At 46.3% G+C, this 22,982-nt stretch overlaps 1 protein-coding gene across 1 annotated transcript; it reads right to left on the reverse strand.

The window, feature by feature from the left end:
* Positions 1–5,336: 5,336 nt before the first annotated feature.
* SLC25A28 (solute carrier family 25 member 28) lies at positions 5,337–22,650 on the reverse strand. Its single transcript, XM_018562567.1, has 4 exons — positions 22,241–22,650; positions 15,317–15,545; positions 7,770–7,826; positions 5,337–6,091 (listed from the first exon to the last, which is right to left on the reverse strand). Exons 1-4 carry the CDS (start codon positions 22,505–22,507, stop codon positions 5,571–5,573), a joined length of 1,074 nt encoding a protein of 357 aa, XP_018418069.1. The 5' UTR covers positions 22,508–22,650; the 3' UTR covers positions 5,337–5,570.
* Positions 22,651–22,982: the final 332 nt, after the last annotated feature.

Consider the following 22,982-nt stretch of genomic DNA (forward strand, 5'->3'; position numbering starts at 1 on the left):
TTATTTCTTTCCTGAATGGACCAAATTCTAATTGTGAATTTGATTTCCGTTCAGAAAAAATGTACATATTGTAATGCACATATGATAGACACAAAGGAAACCTGTGTAATACGTCTGGGGTTCCATTCAAGTAGAAGGTCTGATCAAAAGGGCTTTCAAATGAAATTAGTAGACTGAAGATTGGGAAGATCACATGCTACGACAAAGCTGGTATAGGGCCAGCTTAAGACTGCCTTGTGAAGGCTAAAGCACTATCCACCGATCAGCCATAACATTATGACCACCCGCCTACTATTGAGTAGGTCCCGGTGTTCTATCGAAAGTTCCAACTCCTCGAGTTCTCCAACCATCTGACTTCCAGTTTAGTTAGAAGTAAAAGGTTTGGCCGAGAAGGCATTACTGCACATGGGCCACCCGCGGCATTTCCCTATACAAATAGTACATAGCAATAAAGTATTAAAATGAACTAGGTTTACAGTAATACAGCACGTTATTAATCTGAGTTGCCACACTCAATATGGCCGCAAGCAGCAGCCATATTGAGTGGGGCAACTGAGATTAATAACATGCTGTATTACTTTAAACCTAGTTCATTTTAATACTTTATTGCTATGTACTATTTGTATAGGGAAATGCCGCGGGTGGCCCATGTGCAGTAATGCCTTCTCGGCCAAACCTTTTACTTCTAACTAAACTGGAAGTCAGATGGTTGGAGAACTCGAGGAGTTGGAACTTTCGATAGAACACCCCCATTTACTCCCAAAACAGCCTTGACCCTGCGAGACATGGAATCCACTAGACCTCTTTAGGTATGTTGTGGTATCTGGCACCAAGCCGTCAGTAGCAGATCCTTTAAGCCCTGTAAGTTGCAAGGGGTAGCCCTGCTTTGTACCCCGTGTGCATTATTGTGCCTCGGTCACCCATGATCCTGTCACCAGTTCACCATTTAAATGTTTAACTAAAATAGTTCAAGAAAACGTGTCATGTGATAAATAAGGTCTGCCATTGTGGACTTCCTTCTAAAATGCTAACTGTCTGGCCTACACATGTGAGATATGCCGTTGGGGGCTTGTAGTTTAAGTTGCATTCTTCAAGTAGAACTCCACCCAAATTGTTTGTGTCCCATCTGCTTCTGCCCCTGATGCTTGGTAGAAAGTCATGCTGCTCTGTAATTATGCCTCCAAACTTTCACCATATTAATGTCGATTGTTCCAGGATCGGATGTGCAACAAGCTCAGGTACTTGTGACCAAATTGTGTATTTTGTGCAAGGCTTTATGTGCAGTTTACAAATACGGGACAATGGGATGAGTATTATGAGACTCATTTGTTTTCTATTAGCTAGAATGAGGATGTTACAACCTTTTTATTATGGCCAGCTTAAAGTGACATTAAACCCTCAGATTTTTTAACATAAAACAATACTGTAATGTGCGCCTTACTGTAATCCATGGTTGTTTCCCTTCTCTTTGCTGCTCTTCCTTTTAAATCTGTATCTCTTCTCATGCTGGGCAGAACTTCAGTTTTGCAGCAGACTGCCTTCTCTGAAATGGATACATGGTGTCTGTGTGTAGGTTTGCAAACCGAGCCAGCACTACAGGAAAAGGCACACAGCTGCAAAGGGAAGTTCTCCCCAAGCATGAGAAGACATGAGGATTTAAAAGGAAGAGCAGCAAAGAGAAGAGACACTACCATGGATTACAGTAAGGCACACATTACAGTATTGGTTTATGTTAAAAAATCTGAGGGTTTAATGTCACTTTAAGGTTATCTATACCTCAGTGGAGAGGGGGCTCCATCACTTCCTGTTCCAGTGCAGACACAGGAAATAAAGAGGATTCTCTCCAAAAGCAATGAAGGAGGTATTCAACCTTCCAGCTCTATGCAAATAGTTTTGCGTCTGCTTGCCATTTTTTTGTTTTCACGAAATCCATCATGAAAGAGACATGTAGCCCATCATTTCTCACCTCTGCTGAATATGCTAGCTCACTGGCCTTCTGGCTTCAGTACATTAATGGACTTGAAATAAGTATGCTGATAACGACTTCTGATAGGCGTAGATGATCCATATTTTAAGATCTGTCGTTTAGGAAGTAGCGAAAACCAATGGGTAGACACAGCAGCCAAAAAACTAGCATAGGAAGCCAAGACCAGGACTATGGACTTGTTCACACATCCATTCTGAGTGAAAGCACCTTTGAAAATTGTGCAACTGTTATGCATTGTACCACCAGCTATACAGGAATACAACAAATGCCAGCAATACATTATAGCTGGCATTTGTTGCTGTATAATGCGCTGTATAATGTACTATTGCTGGGTTTTGTAGTCCTCTATAGCTAGTGGTATTCCGCATTGCGCTGTATAATGTATTATTGCTGGGATTTGTAGTCCTCTATACAGCGCAATGCAGAATACCACCAGCTATAGAGGGATACAACAAATCTCAGCAATAGTACATTATACAGTGTATAATGTATTGCTGGGATTTGTAGTCCTCTGTATAATATACAGCACAATGTACCATCAGCTATAGAGGAATACAAATCCCAGCAATACATTTATAGAGCACTATGTGTGGGAAAGTGCAGGCTTACCTGAGCAGTCTTCCAGCAACTTGCTTCTGAGATGGGGCCTGTCTATCGGCGATTGTCATCCCCCCCCACACCTGCTCCTCCTTACTTCTTATCCCCCGCGTCCCTGTGCCGATCGTGGATGTGAGAGGGCAGGGAGGAGGTGCGGCGTGTGGAGCGTGGGTGTGGGCGGATCTGGCAGCGGCGAGCGCCAAGTGGTGAGGTGTGGCGCGCAGCGTGTGTGGAGCCGTGAACAGGGCCAACTAACCAGAAGCCGATTAATCGATGATTGAAAAAGTTGACAACTTTTTCAATCATCGATTATGTCGATTAGTTGTTGCAGCCCTAAACGCAATATAGAATTCAGACACTGGAAGCATTATTTACTGTCTCAGGTTTTGTTTTAATCTGGACCAGGATATGAGTTTACAGTTTTGGGTAATGTCTTGAGTGCAGCACAACCAGAATCCCAACATCACACCTTTTTGTACACAGCCGTCGTATTCTGGACAAACTTGTAACACTCCTCTACAGAAAGCAGAAGGTGTCAAAAAGGTTGCACTTACATTCAATCCACCAGTTTATTAACTTACACTGCAGATTATAATTGATTTAGGACTCGGTCCATGTTTAGTCGTTGTTACCATGCAGTCAAAGGATCATCAGTTGTGCAAATGATGGGAAAACAACGTGTGCACAGCAATTAGGGTAACTGCGAGACAAATATGTCATTGTACTGTAGGCAAATCAAGGCGGCTTGTCCAGCAATCAGCCATGTCAATAAAACTCTGATGATCTAAACACCGATAAACCTACATGTGACTACTCTGCTATTCTAGTTGTCTGCGCTCTTCTTCCCAATTCCTGGGTCCACTCTTCATTGAGACACCCAACCCCTGAGGCCATCTTACAGATGAGCGCCTTTGTTCTGACCAGTGGGCTACACTGCATGGACTGAATTGATTTCCTAGGGGTTTCTGTCCATTGGCATTGGTAAAGAAGACAGAATAGTCTTTAAAAAAAAAACAAAAAACAAAAAAAAAGTCAGGGACAGCTCAGCCGATGAAAATACACAACGATTCCCTGCTACAAAGTTTTAGGATTAACAAAACCAAAAAGTCTGCAGCCACCGTAATGGTGTAAGTGCTTTATAGTGTGCGTGTTGACAACGGCCTTGGAGCTTCCTTGTATGTCTCCAGAGGAGACTTTGGTAAGGATACTGCAAGATAGGTAAACTGAGTGCATGGAGTAGGGGCCAAAAGCCAAAGCTTCACCTTTCCCTTGGTTACCCCTCGAGTAAAGCAGTAACAGACATGTCTGATGAGTAAAGCACGTAAGGAAAAATCGGCACAGACACATAGGGATCCCGCGGTCTAACGTTAAAGTCCTCTCTTTAGAGGCCACCTACACCACAGCGATTCTACTCTATTTCTCTGAAGACACTCCTTGTAGTGGAACAACATTTGGTAAAAAGGCATGACATAGGATCTTCAGGCCAAAATTAAGTTGACCTCAGGCATAACTCCTGAAGAAAGAACAGTTCTGCTAGCCCATAACACGAGTGTTGAATGCTTAAAGGGTTTCTAAAGCCTCCGGTTTTTTTTTTGCATACATCTACTACTAGCAAGCAGTAGATATAGGCAAAAAGTTTTAAAAAAACAAAAAAAAACAAAACAGCGGTTTAAACTTACCCCGTCTTCGCCGCGCGCTTCCGTCCGAAAATGCTTGTGCGGCTGCAAAGCATCTTGGGGCGGACGCATGCGCAGTTTGGATATTTGGCCGGGAGACGAGGAGAGACGCGAGGTAAGTCTACGGACGCGTGCACCCGCCTGCAGACACCGCTGGATTGGAAGTGCCTGCAGGGACAGAGGAGTCAGCGCTGGATCGGAGCCCCGCCGCATCGCTGGAGGGACAGATGAAAACATCAGGAAAGAAGAGGAAGATCGGATTAAGAAACCTCATTTAAGGTAAGTGCTGACATTAGGATTGGGGGGGGGGGACCATTTTTTTTTTTTACTTTAATGTCACTTTAAAGTAGAATCCAGCCCAATCCGTGAACCATGGTTAAAAGGGGAACCCAGCACAAAGCAAAATACCCGCCTCAGACAGATATTTTGCATCGCAGTGGATGTCCTTTGGGCTCAGCTTAGTTTCAACACACATACTTTGCATTGATACCAAAACACGAGGACACATTGAAAACTCATGTTGACGCCTGTAGATGAGTTTTATTGATTTCAATTGCAATGCATGTATGTTTAAATGCAAAGGTAAAAATGGGCCATTGCTATGACAGAAATTTGCAGGCTAGCTTTGTTGGCCTGCTTCTGAAAATGCATGCTGCCCGGCTGGCTAGCTTCAACGCTGAGTCATTGACCCAGAAAACCAGGCAGCCAATGACATCGAACTACTCATTGGTGTGCATGTTTCAAGTCACTGACCACACACAAAGCCAGTGGATCAGCATGACGAGCTATCTGCATTTTCAGACGGTGGTCAGCAATGGGGGTCTGCAAGTTTTAGGATACCAGGGAACGTGTGCCAACCAAAGGTTTTCCAAAAATGTAAAAGGCGGCCATTATATGTTTGGGTGTAATGGATACCTTCCTCAGCCCAGCTTTGCTAGGACAACCATTTCAGCTTTCCAGCAGGGCTAGAGAGAAAAAAAAAGGACTTGTTTTATTAAGTGCTGTAGGGAACAAGAACCGTTCTCTCTTCAAACATTTATGCCTGCGGTCCAGTGATGGTACCAGGGATTTGCCATTTTAAAAAGGTGCTACGGTGCGACAAAATGAACATAAGGCAGAACCTGGTAGAGAACAACACATACTGTCTTTGTTCTGTGCGTTGTATAAGGGACAGTGATGGAGGACAGAGGCCTCTCTGCGCGCTAAGAACAGGTTAGATAAAACATTAAAAGAAAGGCAGATCTTGCAGGCTGACGAGTTCATTAACCCGGCCTGGAACATCTCTAACGGCTGTGCTTTGGTATGGCGCTTCAGTGACCTGCCCTCCTCTCCTCCTGACGCTTGGTGATGATGTATTTGAAGAACTCGTACACAGACCACGCAATAGCTGTAGAGGGCATCTGATAGATGATTCTGGCCTGAACGCCTCGGAAGTAGGCCGTGACGCCGCCTACTTGATAAACCGTCCTAAAGGCATTGGCCATGCCTGTGATATGTCCGCTCATGTTGGAGGAATTCAAGGCCAGCGACTCCTGTGTGTTCAGTAAGGTTTTGCAAACGTCCAGTGGTGTTGTGACCGCGGCGGCCACTGCCCCTGCGCAGGCACCAGACAGCACATGGGAGGTTGGGTTGTATTGTCTCTGGGAATTCAGGTGCTCTTGCATGAACTCGTAGGTCATAAAGTGTATAGCCTGGAAGGGGATGTTCATGGTCAGCTGCGTCGTGTAGCTTCTATAAAAGGCACCAGCACCCTCATTCCGCCACACGGCTCTCATACAGTCCGTCACTTTCCGGTATGGCGAGTTGTACATCTGCATCCTCTGCTTGATCACTGGGGAGAAGAAGTGATAGGACATTAGTGAAGACTCCATGAGATGTAGGTTTAAGTAACATCAGCCAACCCCCTTTTTGTCAGTTTTGGATAGAGAAGGGAAAGGCGATAACTTGGGTCAGGTTTAGGTGTCATTTGTACAGGAAGTGAAAGAAAAATCTCCAGGGACAAAGACAACAAAAAGGTCATGGGTGTTCTGGCCTACCCCTACGCCTCAAAAAAGAAATAGGTTTCCTAGTGCCTATTTGACAGTACACATGTGATAGAGCTCTGCCACTATCCCAACCCACTTGACCAGTGGAAATCTATAAAATTGTGGAATAGCAAAGCTCAGCCATTCATCATTCTACTCAGATCTGTTAACCTGAAAACTTCAGATGACTACAGGGCCCCTTGCCGGCCCTTCATGGCACCGTTTCCACTTGGTTTTACCCTCAACCAGTCTCTGTGTTGTCATGTCAGTTGAAGACTTTGACATACATACAACACGAACAGGAAGTGAAAGAGATTCCCCCTCCCAAACAGGGTCACAGTGAGCTATAAAAACAAAGCGTTAAAGGCCTCTTTCCTCCATCGAAAAAACGAAAATTGGTCTAGGGGGAATGTTGGTCTAGGGGAAATCAGCTCTACATAGATTTGTGTCTGTTTACATATTACCTCAGTTCCGGCACAATTAGGTCCTTCAAAGCGGAACTCTGATCCGTTTGTTTTTCTGGACATGGCCGAAGCCGGGGTAACCGGGTATAAATGGGTACCCGTCTATTTACATCCAGCTACCCATAGACTAACATTGGGCTTCTGATCAGGTCCGCCTGAAAAAAACTTACTGGCGGACCCGATTAGAAAGAGCTGCAACCCTTCCCAACTCTATCCAAAACTGGAAAATATATAAAAGTAGTAACACCTTTGCTGCAGGAGGAGAAGTGAGGTGGATGAGATCTAAAACAGCAACTAAGTAGGAGAACGCCCATCCAAAAACATTCAAGAGACCACTGAGTGATTCAGCCTGCCAGTAAATTGCCAATGGATTGAGAGTTTCATTCCCAGTTAGGAAAACATTAGTCTGACTTTACAACAGCATTGCATGAAACCAATTATCTGAACATAAATGGTGCTGGAAGACTGAACAATAAAGTGCATCTATAGCAGAGAAGTACTAGCACCAGTCAGGTTTTTATTTTAGGGTCCCTTCTAGGGAGATTCTCATTATATCTTGCTTGATTATCATTGACATCAGGGGCTGAAAGTGAGGGAAAGAACAGGAATAGAGGGGGAATCCTCCAATGGGGACACTGGTTTTGGTGACAACCTTTGAAGAGGGGTTTTTCCTTAACCTAGACGGACTCGCAGGTAATCAGATGTAAATGGACGCATGCCTTCGTATATCCGACTGACCACATTGAGATCCCGATCAGGTCCTCCCGAAAAAACTGACAGGCAGGCCTGATCGGAATGCCATTTTTCCATTTTCTGCAGACAGAATGAAAGGAATGTATTGGCCCAGGTTGGATAGAAGCCTATAGGGGGTGCCAAGAATTCCAGTGAGAGGAGCACATTTTTACTATCAGGCATTCTTGCTGAGAGAGAGGTGTGCTAAGAGAATACACTGTGCTCAATGGGAGCTTTAATATGGCTCCTAAATGTCATCCAGCCTTCCACATCAACAAAGTCAACTCACCTTCAGCAGGATTCATAGCTGCATCATGTAACAGTGTCGCTACACAGCCAGCGGCCCCTGGAAGACAAAAAAACTGTCACAAGTGAGCAAGGGCAATGTCCACACAAAATCCCTATATTTGGCCTATAGCTCCAATCCGAGTCACTGACATTAAATGCACTGCCGGCTGCAGCTCTCCATCGGCTCCCTCGATAAATCCCAAGCTAGGTACCCATTACTGTTGACCCTTTTTGCAACACCTTTTATTAGGTCACATAGCAGCCCTGATTATTATGGGTCAGAATGGCTGGATATGCTGTAGCAAATCATCTCCACAGACACCTATAGGAAATTTCCCAGGTCTGCTGGTTCAGAGGACTGGACCAAAAGAGCAGGGAAAGAGGTATTAAAACAACAATCCCTCCGATCCCAGCCCAACACAAACCCCTCCGCTTACACACTCCCAGCCCAACACAAACCCCTCCGCTTACACACTCCAAGCCCAACACAAACCCCTCCGCTTACACACTCCAAGCCCAACACAAACCCCTCCGCTTACACACTCCCAGCCCAACTCAAACCCCTCCGCTTACACACTCCCAGCCCAACACAAACCCCTCCGCTTACACACTCCCAGCCCAACACAAACCCCTCCGCTTACACCACTAGGTAAAGTTACCCTTTAAGGATCTTTAGAAGCATCCACTGTTCCAGTCTAATAGATAGCCTAAGCTAGCCATAAACATCTTCACTTCTCTTGTTCGGATTGAGTGAAAGTCAATCTATTTCCCCCAATGATAAACAGTGTGGATGGAGGGATCACCAGTGCTGCTATTGTATTTAGGCAGCCACAGCTGTCTGAATACCAGCATAGGGACTGCAGATAAGACACGAACTGTTCGGCCGATAATTTTCCACCTGGCTCACACGACTCCAGGTTGTAGAAAATGAAACCTTAAAAATTAAAGCCTCCCACCGCACTGCAACGGTTAAATGATCTGTTTTTTTTTTCTCTAGGGGTGCTAATAAAGAAGAAATACTCACCTGATCCTCAGTCCTATGGCAGTCAGCGTTCACCACCACTCTGGCTTTCGGAATGTCACCCGGCGTCCTCACGTCTAATACAGGTGAATGGACCGTCTTAGACGTGATAACTTCAGCAGGGCCTAGACAGCCGGAGCCCCGGGGAAGAAGAAGCAGTCTAGCAGGACCAAGGATCGGGTGAGTATTTCTTCTTTATTTGAGCCCCTATACCAAAACCCTTGCACTGCAGGGAAGGGGGGGGGTTGGAGTCACACTCCAAGGGTTAATTTTTTTACAACCTGGACTCTTCTTTCAATCGACTTTTGTGGAGCCGGGTGGTGCTTGCAGTGTCATTTACAGCTTGTACTTTGGCCGACATTCAAACAATATATGGCCAGCTTTAGATTCTGTTCTAAATTCTGCACTAATATTACTAGTGATCGGTATACAAATCCACTGCCTCTATGACCCCAGTGGGTGTGTTGCTTATAGCATCCACTTACTACAGCTAACACCCATCCTTCTTTCTTGTGCAAGAGTCACATTGTAATACCTTCATTACATTTCCATTGAATTACCAGCAGCTCCTGCATTCTTTAGTCAACAGATCACCCCATTTTTTTGGTTTGAAACCCTCTTTAGGATAGTTTATCGGAGCTCCTGCAGGTAAAAAAAGGTCTTTTCTTCAAATCGGAGACTGGATGCTGAGAACTTTATACTTCCGTCAGAAAATCCAGAATTTGATTGGGGATACACCTATGTGGTAACATGGGGAGGGGGGGCCTTACCTCCAAAGCCTCCAGATGTTATCTGAAGTATCAGTTAGACCGAAGTCTCACCACAACAAAATAATTACGCCTAAAAGGGTCAGTACCTGGGACATGATTCTCAGCTTTTGCTAATGACAGAGTTCAGTTACCCAAGGATTTCTGGAAAATAATGGGGGGAATTTATCAAAGCACTTGCGACAGTTTTAGCCTCTTAGATCATTTTTTTCCTATGTGCAAATCTGTATTTTAACATGCGTCCCTGTTTTCCTCAGAGCTCGCACTACTTTTTCAGTTGCATGTTTTTTGCACCTGTTTTCATCTGCACTTGTTCTGGGCTGTCTGAAACTGGAGCAGAACTTAAAGTGACATTAAACCCTCAGATTTTTTAACATAAAACAATACTATAATGTGTGCCTTACTGTAATCCATGGTTGTTTCCCTTCTCTTTGCTGCTCTTCCTTTTAAATCCTTCTCTCTTCTCATGCTGGGCAGAACTTCTGTTTTGCAGCAGACTGCCTTGTCTCAGGAATGGATACATGGTGTCTGTGTGTAGGTTTGTAACCTGAGCCAGCACTACAGGAAGAGGCACTCAGCTGCAAAGGGAAGTTCTCCCCAAGCATGAGAAGACATGAGGATTTAAAAAGGAAGAGCAGCAAAGAGAAGGGAAACTACCATGGATTACAGTAAGGCGCACATTATAGTATTGGTTTATGTTACAAAATCTGAGGGTTTAATGTCACTTTAAGAAAACACTCACAACTTAAGAAATCCCCAAGACCACTTCTTCCAGATGTGACAGTTAAGCTTTTTGCCTGGAGTTAAGAGTCTTCTTTCCTGGAGTCTATTAAACCTCATTTATCAACAACATTGCACTAGCATCATAAATCTGGTGCAAATATATTTTCCGTGCAAGTTCAAACACTCGCAATAGCTATGATAAATTCCCCCCAACATGTCTAATGAAAATGACATTTGTTAGCAAGGCTTAGACTGCATTGATAAATAAGGTGCACATAAACATGGAAAATGTGTCACTTACAGAAAAGTGGAGCAACTCCCTTGATAAATTCCCCCCAATGTATTTTAGATTATGCATGGGGCCACCTAAAATGTTAAGGTGAGAACAAGGCAGAGTATGGCGATCTGTCTGCCAAAATTACCAAAAGAAACAGTAGGTGTCTCAGCTAGGTTCCACTAGCTCCCCCCAACAAATCATTTTGCTGGGTGCACTGACCCTTTAAGGTTGTGCTACAAGATGTCACCAGCAGGTGGAGATGTAGCTCAAAAATGTGCGTGCCTTGAGAGAACTTAGGACCTACAGGAAACGTTACTATACAGGGAGATCCTGAACAGACAACCACTTTCTGGTGTCCTATAAACATGCTGCTGGTGAGATCTGGTGTCACTTTCTATTATAATGGAGGGGAGACAAGGACCTCTTTCTAATGCTACACAGATGTTCACTTTTGGTTAAAGGAAGTCCGGTCGGCTGAAATGCATCTTAAACCTGCTACAAAATAGCTCCACCCACAAATAAAAGCATAGTACTGGGTGGACTTTTAAAGGTCAAATCCTCCCAAAAATCCTATCAATTATAGGTAGGTAATGGTGTTGAATCACTCGAAATTCTTCCATCCTCCTAAGACCCCAAGTGTGAGAGATTTACAGCAGTGTGTAGGTCTGCCCTCTCCAACAACCATGATGGAGTCAATCTAACAGGTGTATTCCTTTACAATATGGAGACTTCTTCCATCAGAAGTGTCACACTAGCATTTAGCTTTGTAATGGGCACAGCAGTGGGAAGATCCCATCAATGAGGGAAATATGAGGTCATCAAGTGACGCAACTTGTTTGCAACCACACACACAAAAAAGTCAGTTTCTTCTGCTACAGAATGGCCCCTGGCTGCTTTAGTCTTACCATGTAGCTAAGCCGGTTTAATGGTTTCTTTGTTGCAAATGCTGCAGCTAAGCTGGCAACACTGTACGAATTTCAGCCGGTTTTTGATAAACTGGCCACATTTTGCACACTGGGCACCTTTTTCGCCCGGCATCACTAAATCAGCTGAGTGTGTTGTAGTCACCGCTCCAAGCGCACTCCCGTGATGGACTACAATCTCAGTACAGTAAACAAAATGTGAGATTGTAGTCCATCACAGGAGGGAGCTTGGAGCGGTGACTACTTCACAACACACACAGGGACCATGGGAAACAAAAGTAGCCCCCCTCCAGAAGGAAGGACAGTGTCAGCACCAATTCAGAGATGATTTGAGGATCTGCCGCTGAGTGATACACAAATAAGATCTATTTTTGTTAATAGTTAAGGTACTTGAATCCATTGTTAAGATTTAACTCCGGAGTTTAGCGTCACTTTAAGTGTCGTCTGCACATCACATGGTTTTTCATTGCATTCAGGTTCCATTAACACCCGGCCACAATTTACTTCCCATTGCCTCAAAGTCAATCCTTCGTCATTCCGGCTTTCTTCTACATGAAACAAATCGGCTGGTTTACATGCTGGGATTAGTGCAGCTCCCGGGATGTAATGCTCCCGGGACGCAGTCCCGCTCGGATGTAATCGCTCAGATTTCAACACTGGTCATGTCTTTACCACCTCTTCTCCAGGCCATTCATAAAACTCACAGCCCCAAACTTCACTTTGTGAATTGCCAGGTTGAGAGGGAGGCAGAGACACGACCAAACCGGTGTCTATCAGACCTGTAGCGCTTACACCCGAGAAGTACAGCATAGCCCATACTAATCCCAGCACGTAAACAAGAAGATCTAATGTAGAACTCCAGCATGACTGTGGGGGGGATATAGAGTTTTAGACACCAGAATGTAGAACTGAATGAACCCTGGGAAGTTCATTGTACCAAGCCAACGTCATTATACCATCAAGGTTCAAGGAGGGTCATTGGAATTTGCCGGCATTGCCCCTCAGTGAGATTACAAATTTCATGAAGTGTCTCCCATCTAATCTACTCTGCAAACAATCTGTGTAAGTAAACCATGAGAAGACTGCTCACATATCCCGCATTGTGCAGCACTCTGCACACACGTCCAGCAGAAAATGGATGGGAATCCAATCACCCAAATGCTCCCACTGCCTATCCCGATACCGGAACTTCCGGCATCAGGAAGCCAGGCAACGAGTCACTACACGCTGCCTGGCGTTCTGATGCCGAGCAGACTCATCACCATGGAGCTGGATTCCCGGCCAATCAGGGGGCGTGTAATGATTCACCGCCTAGCTTCCTGATTGGTCGAGAAGCAGGCTAATCAGAAACCCAGGCAGAGAGTCATTACCCGCCGCCTGGCTTCCTTAAATGGGACTTCCAGTACCAGTATTCCATATCTGCGAGTACCGAAAAAAACCCCCATCGCTACTTGATACCGAAAAGCCGGTATAGGTGTATCCCTAGTTTTCACCAACCAGCACCATGTGTTTGCTCTCAAGCTCTGTCTGGATACAGGACATATAATCCTAATGCAAACCTGTGCTTTTCCAAAGTGATGTCAAAGTAACAGATTCCTTTTTAAGGCCACCCCACCAGCAACCCATACCAGCTCCCCCCATTGCACAGTCTGGCCTCCAGCAGTAAAGAAAAATAGCCAGCAATTCCAGGTAAGTGGCAGAATGTGACATGCCTTCCTTCCATGTGACAGCAGCGGTAATTGTTTCTTAGATGACCAGTGCTGTCTTATGGGAGTCCTCAGCCACGTGTAGGTTCCTAGTTATGACCTGAAGCTCAGACAGGGGAGGGAGTGAAGAGAAGAGAAGACTATCTCACACTATGGCACTGTGTTATAGCGTGCTTTACCGCAACACAAGTTACATTAAATGGTGCAACGCAGTGCCATTCATTCGGAATGGCAAACCAATGCACCTTGCCAATGGACTTGTGTTGCTGCCAAGCGTATGGCAATGCACTAACATGCGTCAGCAAAGTGGATGGCACCACATTGTGCGAACACATTCAGTTTCTTCAGACAGAATCAAACACCGCGCCAGCAGATTTTGGTTCAAGAGAGTATTAAATCAATGATGTTCAGGAGTGCATGGCGATAACGGGGCGGCTCTCACCAGGTTCAGAACAACCTCAGCACTGCAAGACAAGACACAGAGAGCGCCTCCATCGCATAAAAACTTTTTAATAAACAAATTTAAAAAATGGTATAAAAGGTACTCACAAAAGGACGAATAAAAACAGGCATAAAAGGGTCAGAACGAAAGGTGCATATCCACCGGCTGTTCGTCTTCCCTGGTAGTGAAGTGGTTTACGCGTTTCAAAGGTCACGCCTCCTTCCTCAGAACCTCTGAAGGAGGCGTGACCTCATTTTTTAAAATTCGTTTATTAAAACGTTTTTATGCGATGGAGGCGCTCTCTGTGTCTTGTCTGACATTCAGTTTCTTGCATGGGCTTCCAAATACAGGAAGGCACAGGTCTGATCAGGTATCCTCTGGGCCCCACTTGTAAAACAGAGAAGGTAACTCAGTAACATGGCAGCACTCCGATATAAACATTCATTCTCTGTCACTTCCCAGGGCGTCCGAGTCGCTCCTTCCACCTGTTGTATGATCGAGCTCAGCATTCATTAAAAAGCACAGAAGTTTACAAAAATGACTGACGGCCTTAAAAGGAAACCTATGCTGCCATTGGAAAATGCTAGCTGCCTGGCTGGAACAAGCAAGCAGCCAGTGAAGTCAGCATATCCAATCCACATGCTTCTGTCAGGTCAGGAAGTACTGAAGCCGTTACATCTCCAAGACGACCTGGCGAACAGCATCTTCTAGAGATGTCATCGATGGCAGCAGGTCTCAGTGCAGGTTTACTTTAAAGGTAATCATTGGCTGAGTTTTAGCAGACTTCCTTCACCTAATAACACACCGTTAGTTGTGAGTGGAGCTATTTAAATGAATTGACAGATCAGCACTTTGGTTACTCAAATCCTAAAACCTCAGATCACATAAAATAGAGAATGAAATCCTGGGATTAAGCAAAGAGCACAGCAGGAGCTGTTAAGACATAGCTGCCCTCTCTTCACGGTGCCCAGAAATCGGCTGGTTTCGTACACCTTGGCGCCCCCCACAGACCAATCAAACACACAACAGGATGGCGAGCGGCTGGCACACAACTCGAATCTCTAGCAACGACACAGCCCAGAGGAAAAAAACAAAGCGACAATGCTGAGACGTGTGCGTGCGCTAGTGGCACCAGGCGGCTCCTGTGATTCGCTGTTCAGCAGCGGAAAAGGACCAGTCATGTTTGAAGCCAAGGACGCTGCACTGCTACACAATGAATTAACAATGCTGTCATTGATGGCAAGGCGGGTTTGCCGCCGGCAGTCAGTGGAAAAACAAGTCTACAAACAATTTCCTTTTCTCTCATCAGTCTTACGATTACACCGCCCACTGCAAGTCTTTCACGGTGCAAAATGCCATGTTAGATACGGGTGTTCGGGACCGGGGGGGGGGGATGAAAAAAAATCTTAAAATGCAGAAGGGAAGGAACTCCAATCGCTGGTCACTCATTCACTTACTGAGTGACTGTTTTCTATGAATTTGGCTGGACGTGGATTGAATTTCAGGGGTGTATTGGCACTATTCTAGGATGGCATTTCCTGGCACAGAGTGGTGAAGCGACAAGCCCAGGAACATAGTGGGCAGTGTGATCCTGATTAGTAAGGTCCCCAGTGGTACACACAGGGGGGCTGGGGGACAAAAAAACTCCTACAATCGTTGAATGTTAGGCAGGACAGGAATCGTCAATACCGTTAGCTATATGGCTATTGCCCCCGGGGCGGATCACATCACTCAGTGTCTTTTTCAGTTTCTCATAGCAGGCAAAATAGAGGGCATGGGCCGGGCCGGCTCCTGTTGCTGTAACATTCATTCCTCGCATCGGCCTCCAGAGTCCCTCTGTGCGGATGATTTTTAACAAGGCCTCCATCACGTTGCGATATCGAGCTGCGGGATCAGGCTGCAGACTTTGCATCCGGGTCTGGAAGAGAAAAGGACATTCGATTCCAATAATTCATTCTTGTGTAAAAACAAACATTTGGTTCCTGTACCATCCCAAGACTATCCCTTTTTTATTCTTCCACCATATCCCAAAAGGAGGATCTGGCCTGCCTGGTACTTTGATAATCGGGACCCAATATTCTAAGTATGGGTTAGGCTGGCCACACACTGCTGGCATTTCAGCCTAATCCTGCTGACTTGGGCAACATTTAGGCAGTTTGTGGCCCCCTCAGGACCACTACAACCGCGCCCCGGCCCTTCCACGACTTTTGTTAAAGGAGCCAGTCCAAATATCTGCGGCCGAACAGTGACTGCAACCAAACCAGAAGTATCTCCATCACAACAGTATATAACGTTCAAGCTGCAGGGATTGTAGTCCACATACATGATTTCTCTCATTAAGCACTGATGGACCTGACCAACACTTTGATTGATGGCAGAAGGAGCCTATGGCACCCAGACCTTAATACTACTTTAACCCCTTCATGACTGAGGCCCTTTTTTCCATTTTTGCACCCATGTTATATTCCACATTTTAGGCCTGAAAATGACGTAAAACCCCCCAACATTATATATTTTCTGAATGCCAAGACCCTATAGAATAAAATGGTGGTAGTTGAAAATTTTTATGTTGCGCAATATTAGCGCAACTCCTTATTAAACCCCAAAATTTAGTGACAAATTTAATTAAATGCCCCAAAACACAACAAATTACCCATTTTTTTAATGAAATATAAAAGATGAGGTTACAACGAGTAAAACGATACCCAACATGCCCAGTTTACAGATTGCGTGCGACCGTGAAACGGCGAAAAACTGCAGTACCCCAAAAAGTCAATAAAAGACACTTTAAAAGCCCCCACAGGTCATCAATTTAGAGATACCCCAAAATACTGGCCCTAGAATTATTGCTCTCACTCCGGCGTGCGCGGCGATACCCAACATGTGTAGCGCGTTCGTCGTTTTCATGCGTAGGCGCACCCGACGCGTGTTTACGTGGCGACGCGCGTGCTCGCGGGGGCGGGGTACTTTTAAATTTTTTTTTATTATTATTAGATTTATTTTATTTCATTTTAATTTTAAAAACTGTTTTTTTTTTTTTTTTACTTTACTTTGACTGCTATCACATGGGGGGGCTTGCAAGCCCCCCCATGTAATAGCAGATGGTGGTGACAGGTCCTCTTTAAGGTGATGCTGGGGGTCCAAAAGACCCTCAGTGTCACCTTTACACTGGAAATAAGCTATTGAAGTGCAGATCGCACTTCAATAGCTTATAGCTGGGCTGCAGGAGCCCAGAACTGACAGCCCAGGGACCGGAAGTGATGCAATCTGCAACGGGGAGGGGATCGAAGTTCGTCGACCTCCTCCCCAGCTCCCCGCGGACACAAAGATCGCCGGTCCCGGGCCCATAGGAGGGGCAACGGAGCCTGGGAAGCACGGCGGGGGGGCGGCCCCTTCTTCGGGACGCAGAAGCGATCTGGCGACAGGTAAGTCGCCAGGATCGCTTCTGTTGTAAAGCCGACAGTCGGCTCTACAAGTTTAAACAGAGTCCCGGTGGCAAAAGTCGCCGGGAGTCTGTTTAAACAGCCCCGATGCTGGCGACGTACACTGTACGTCGTCAGTCACGAAGGGGTTAAATGTCCCTGACCCTAATGAAATAAAGTTACAATCAGGACAATTGTAATTGATGTGGCATCTCAATTCCTACATCTACTGCAGCCTCTGCTAAGGCACGCCTCCTGCCGATGTCGGAATACAATAGCCTTGTCTAAGGACTACCCCGTGCACACTGTTAGACGTGTATGATGGAATGGAGTGTTTTTCTTTCTTCATCAGCCCCATGAAAGAAAACAGCCAGTGTATGGCCTGCTTTGGAATGGCAACCAACCTCTTTATAGTTTCCCCCTGAAAGATGGAAGCTGCAGACAACACAAACTATCCCTGCAAAACATTTCACCTGCGTGGCTCATGTTAAAGCACAATGTATTTGCCTGAGCCCAGAATGAAAATATTTGGACCATCCTTACATTGCAATATAAACCGGAACAGGCGGGCATGCAAATAATACACTGCTGACACATCTTTATATAACTCAGTCAAGTCACGTGTCCCGCTGGGGCTCACAGGTCTCCACAAGAACAGGAGTCAGCTTGTGCAGACTCATCTCCATCAGCGTTACCCAAACAGTCCATGCTTTGTGAACATCTACACAGGTCGCCAAATCACATACACTGTGCAGACTCTAACACGTCCTGTACATATATGCAAAACATGCTTTGTGGGTAGGACTTGAGCAGTTTCGGGAACACGGATCTAGACCACAAGGCTCTAAAATTAACGTATAAAAAAAATCTCACGTACTACAAATAGGAAGCCATTCAACAGGTCTTTATATTTACACACAGCAAGTCCATACATGAAGGTACTGCACAGAATATATGTAGAGCAGAGACCATTCACTTTGTCACTGGTATTTGGTGGTAGCTACAATGGAGGTATGCGGCAGCAAAGCAGGGTATAGATGTGGTACTGTCTATGCGTTAATTGGTCTTGCATGATCAGTTACATTACTGCAGGACACAGACGTGATGAGGAGGTCAGCAGGAGAACCCGGTGAGTACTGCAGGGGGACACAGGAGATCAACACCTCTAGCAGTGTATGCATCTCAGCAGACTTCAGGGGCTTCAGGGGACGATTCCTCAAAGGTCTTTGCATTCTTTTTTTATCCGTGGTGCTGCTTTAACTTTTAGTTCACCAACAGGGACACTTTGATACCACCTCCTCCTATTCTTTCCTTATTGTTACTTCTACAATGCCAATCTGTATGAAGCCAGTTCATTGAATTAGTGTTTCGTTCACAATCCAAAAGTTGAAGCATGTAGAGGAAACTCACCCAAACACGAGAAGAAGGCAAAGTCCAGGAAGATTGGTGCCCCTGGTGGGAAGTGACAGTCGATCTCCCACCGTACTCCAAGTATCAAAGTAGTCACCCGCACACCAAAGGTCCAAAGTGTAAAATGCCTGTATGCAGACGTTAAACATACATGGTAGCCTTAGAGGGCAGCAACATTTCGGAACCATTAAAAGGTCCTTCAGAGGCCCTGATTTGCCCGATGAAGGGACCTTTAATGATTTTCCGAAATGTCGCTGCCCTCTAGTGTTACCACGTATGTTTAACGTCTGACTACAGGCATTTTACACATGTGCGGGTGACTACATTGATACCTGCTGGGAAGTGAACATGGCATGGCTATGACACTCAGCAATCAGCCACTTCAGATTTCCCAAATGTAAGCTTAGCTTTAGTTGATCCTCGACAACAATTCCGCCCGCTGGATGCATCTTCTTTCAGCTTTCCGGTAACAACTACTAAAAGCCCTAAAACACTGCTTCTGAAGCCGTGCATTTGTGCAGATTAGTCAGGAGATCCGATTACCCGTGTTTTCTATTCCCCAGCATACATGCCAAGCCCAAACCAGTTTCTCAGGGAAAGTCCTCCTGAGCTCCATGCAGCCGCAGACAAATTACTTAACGCTATAATTATAGCAGACTCTTGCTGCAATCTCAAGTTGGCAGCTTGCTGCGTTTTAAGATGTGCTACACCCACATGTACGCATACCACCCCTGGCTGCCTGCTCACAGAGGACGAAGCCGGTGCGTTTTACATAATGTACTCTACAAACACACGACAACCAGGATGTAGGAAGTGATCCAGTAAGAAGTTACGACGGCTGCTGTTAACACTTACTGCAATCCGTGGTCTCCAACTGTCTGCATTCAACATAATGGGAGCAAAGAGCAAGCAGCTATTGGGTTTGTCTTAAGTACTTCACCACTGTTCCCGAGGGCACCACAATGCCAACTAATACTTAGAACCTAGTGCTGTACCATTCATTATGAAGGGTACCCCAACCAACCCAGTCAGCGCACTTTGCCGCACACCACAATGCACAGAAGTGAATCTCACACTTCCGGCATCTGGTAATCAGTTGAACAGAATGAGTACAAAGCCTTAGAAACTAGGGATGCACTGATACCGAAACTAGCATCGGTATTGGTGCTAATGCCGAATATTTGGGCGAGTACTCGTCCAAATGCTCCGATACTTGGGCTTCCGGTATCAGGAAGCCGGGCAGCAAGTCAATACATGAGTCATTACACGGCGGCCTGCTTCCTGATTGGCCAGAAAGCGGGCTCCATGCTTTCTCATCACCTAGTGACGAGAAGCACGGAGACATCTTCCCGGCTAATCAGGAACCCAGGTGGCAATTCATAACACGCCGCCTGGATTCCTTAATAGGACTTTCGGTATCAGTGAGTACCGAAAAAAGATATCAGTACTCGATACCGAAAAAAACCTTTATTGGTGCATCCCTGTTAGAAACCCAACCAGGCTGAATCCAATGGACCTCCATGTTTATAACCATCTGGAGAGAAAAGAAAAATGTGGTCAGCTATTGCCATGATACCGTTTCCCTTATATTACCTCTTTAAGGGCTCATTCACATCAGCTGCACACTACAACAGTCTGTTTTAGCATGTGGGCTGGTGTCCATGTGTGCCAGTGGTGGAGATGGGGTCATTCAGGTCTTCTCATGTTGTGGTCAATGCAGCCAGCTCCTAAACAAAAAAAAAACCTGCTGGCTCCTGAACTCTATATTAATGAGTCCTCTTCACCTATAACTTGAGATATGTGAAGATTAAAAGGGAAGTACTGATGTTGGTTTTAAAAGTTTATAAAGGCCCAGAAGCATGGAAGGGTAATATGGGAAGAGGTAAACAAAAAAGATAAAAGGAAGGTCCCCCTGCTGAGACTACTACTGCTCAGGAACTAATATGGGAGTGATGAGCCTTTTGAATATTGGGGAGATCCCACATGTGGGAATACAATGAGTCTCTAGTGTTACTGACAATCAGCTTTGTCACACCCCAACCCCAAAAAGGTATTGGACGGGTGACATTCTGTGCTGGGTATCAACACCCCCATCCCCATGTAGTGAAAACCCCTTTGACGGACATTAGGGAGACGTTGAAGCAGGACTCTCGGCGGGCTACAGTACGCACCCGGTCCAAACCAAAGCCCTGCCAACCTGAAAAAAGCTCCTTTCGTGTCACCCCATCAGGCAGATAAATGAAGTCAGCACCATCACCCCGCCTCTTTTGTTTATGGCCAATGCCTTGAATCACAGCTTATTGGGTGGGAGGCCCATGTACCTTTGTGTTTAGATGAGCTCAGGTTCGAATCGGGTTCTGTCCAAACCTGAGCTCATCCCTACCGAGTATCTGTGATTATGGCTGTGGGGACAGCTCGGCTTTCTGGAATGATTTCACATGGAGGTAGTTCTGCAGATCAATAGACACCAATAAGATATAAAGAAGGCACGTAGTAACAATGTCTGCACTTGGGGGGAGAGGTGGTGCATGGATCACATAGAAAACAATTGCCCTAGCAGTGACCGGTGTTGTTCAGTTGCTGAAAAATGCCAGTCACCGCTTACAGTGTGAACGAGCACCTTTGTGCACTTAAAGTTTTCTTTATTTTTAGAGTTATGAAGGTGATGGACTGTAGGGAAACCAGAACCCCCCCCCCGATTATTAGTACCCTGAAAATGCTGGAAGCGGATTCTGGTAAATGACTCTCAGAACGGGTGTCCTGATTTTGGGGGGACATCATGAAAGTCATATGCCAGGACCCCATGCTCTGAAAATTTCTCAAGGGCCCCTGGTGCAGGGTTACACCCTTCACCAAAGGTACCACTGTGGAGATATGTTGGGTGGATCAGTAGGAATACCCAGCTCTGGAAATGCAGTTAAGGTCCAGGATGACTGGCCCTCAGCAAGGTCCCCTGTCCCCAATATTTAGGTTGTAGGGCTGAGAAGGTAATTGGGAAACCCCAGCTTGAGAATGAGTTGACCTTGGTAACCGGCAGTGATTTGCTGCTCCTGCTCCATACGTTGGGGTGAACCCTGGTGGTTGTGCTGCACCAGAAGTATTATAAGATAAATGGGGAAGCCCCAACTCCACAAATATAGGGTGGGCCCTGGTAACTGGCACTTATAGGGAGTGCTATGGAAGGGGTGTAGATATCAGGGGGACCCACTGTGGAAATATTTGCATATAAGTATTAGGGCAGCCATATTCATATAGGGTGGGGCCCCTGTGATTGCCACTCTGAGCTACCCCCACCCCAAAGGTATTATATGGCAGTCATATGTATTGGATGGGCCCACGTGATTGGCACTCAGTGACTTCTACATGGTAGATATGTCTGGAGAACCAGTGACTGGCACTCAGAACTACCCCCACCCCTGAGGTTCTATGGAAGTCATATGAGGGGGAGGGAATAGGTGAGTGCCCCCTATGACTGGCACTCAGGAGGTGATCTATGTAGGGATGGGGCCCCTGCGATTGGCACTCAGGAGGTGATCTATGTAGGGATGGGGCCCCTGCGATTGGCACTCAGGAGGTGATCTATGTAGGGATGGGGCCCCTGCAATTGGCACCCAGAGGTGATCTATGCTGAGAGGGAGCCTTGTGATTGGCACTCAGGGGTTATATGATATAAGGTGACCCCCTGCACCGGAAGTGAGAGTGGCCTCCGGTGATTGCTTCCCCCAGCACCGGAAATGATGGGGGTCCCCGGTTATTCGCCCCCTTCCCACGTGTCTCTCACCTTGACACAGTCCACAGGGTACATAAGGCAGTGCTCCATGATCCCGGCCACGGCACCGGCCAGCATGTGTGTGGTGACGGTGGATCCCTCGGGCAGCTCCTCGTACTCCAGGTCGCAGGCTCTGCTCCCAGCGTTGGACTCGGCAGCGCTGCTCATCAGTTCAGTGTCGGACCCGGCCGGCCAGCCACGTTTGACCCAGGCCCCCAGAACACGAGCGGGATCCCCGGCGGAGGCACCCCGCTCTTTCAGCACGGCTTCCAGTTCCATGGTACAGTCTCCGGGCTCCTCCTGGCCGCCTATCCGGGCCCCTGAGCGCCGCTCCTGGGTGCGAGAAGGACCCGATACCGCCGTGGTGGCGCCACCGAAAAGCCCACAAACTCGGAGGGGGCCTAGGGACACACCCACCCCGCGGCCATTGGGCGTATCCATCATAGCCAGGCGGACGCAGTTGCGTAATCCATACGCTCATTGGTGGCCAGCCACGCTCCTCACTGCTGCCATCCCGCCCATTGGTCAAAGGCTTCGCCCTTTAGCGCCCTCCCTGCATGTTGTTATTTGATTGGCTAAAGAATCCCGAAGAGGTGGGCCAATGTAACGAACATCCTGATTGGAAGGGCCGTCTGTCAATATAGTTCCATCCTCCCTGATTTCATAATTTCTGCGCTGGCTGTCAGTACTGCTGACAGACTCACGTGTAGGGCAATGGATGGCTGCAGAGGGCGGGACTAGATGGAGGGGTCAC

Source organism: Nanorana parkeri, unplaced genomic scaffold (genome assembly GCF_000935625.1).
Source record: "Nanorana parkeri isolate BGI_ZX_2015 unplaced genomic scaffold, ASM93562v1 scaffold2, whole genome shotgun sequence".
Lineage (NCBI taxonomy): Eukaryota > Metazoa > Chordata > Amphibia > Anura > Dicroglossidae > Nanorana > Nanorana parkeri.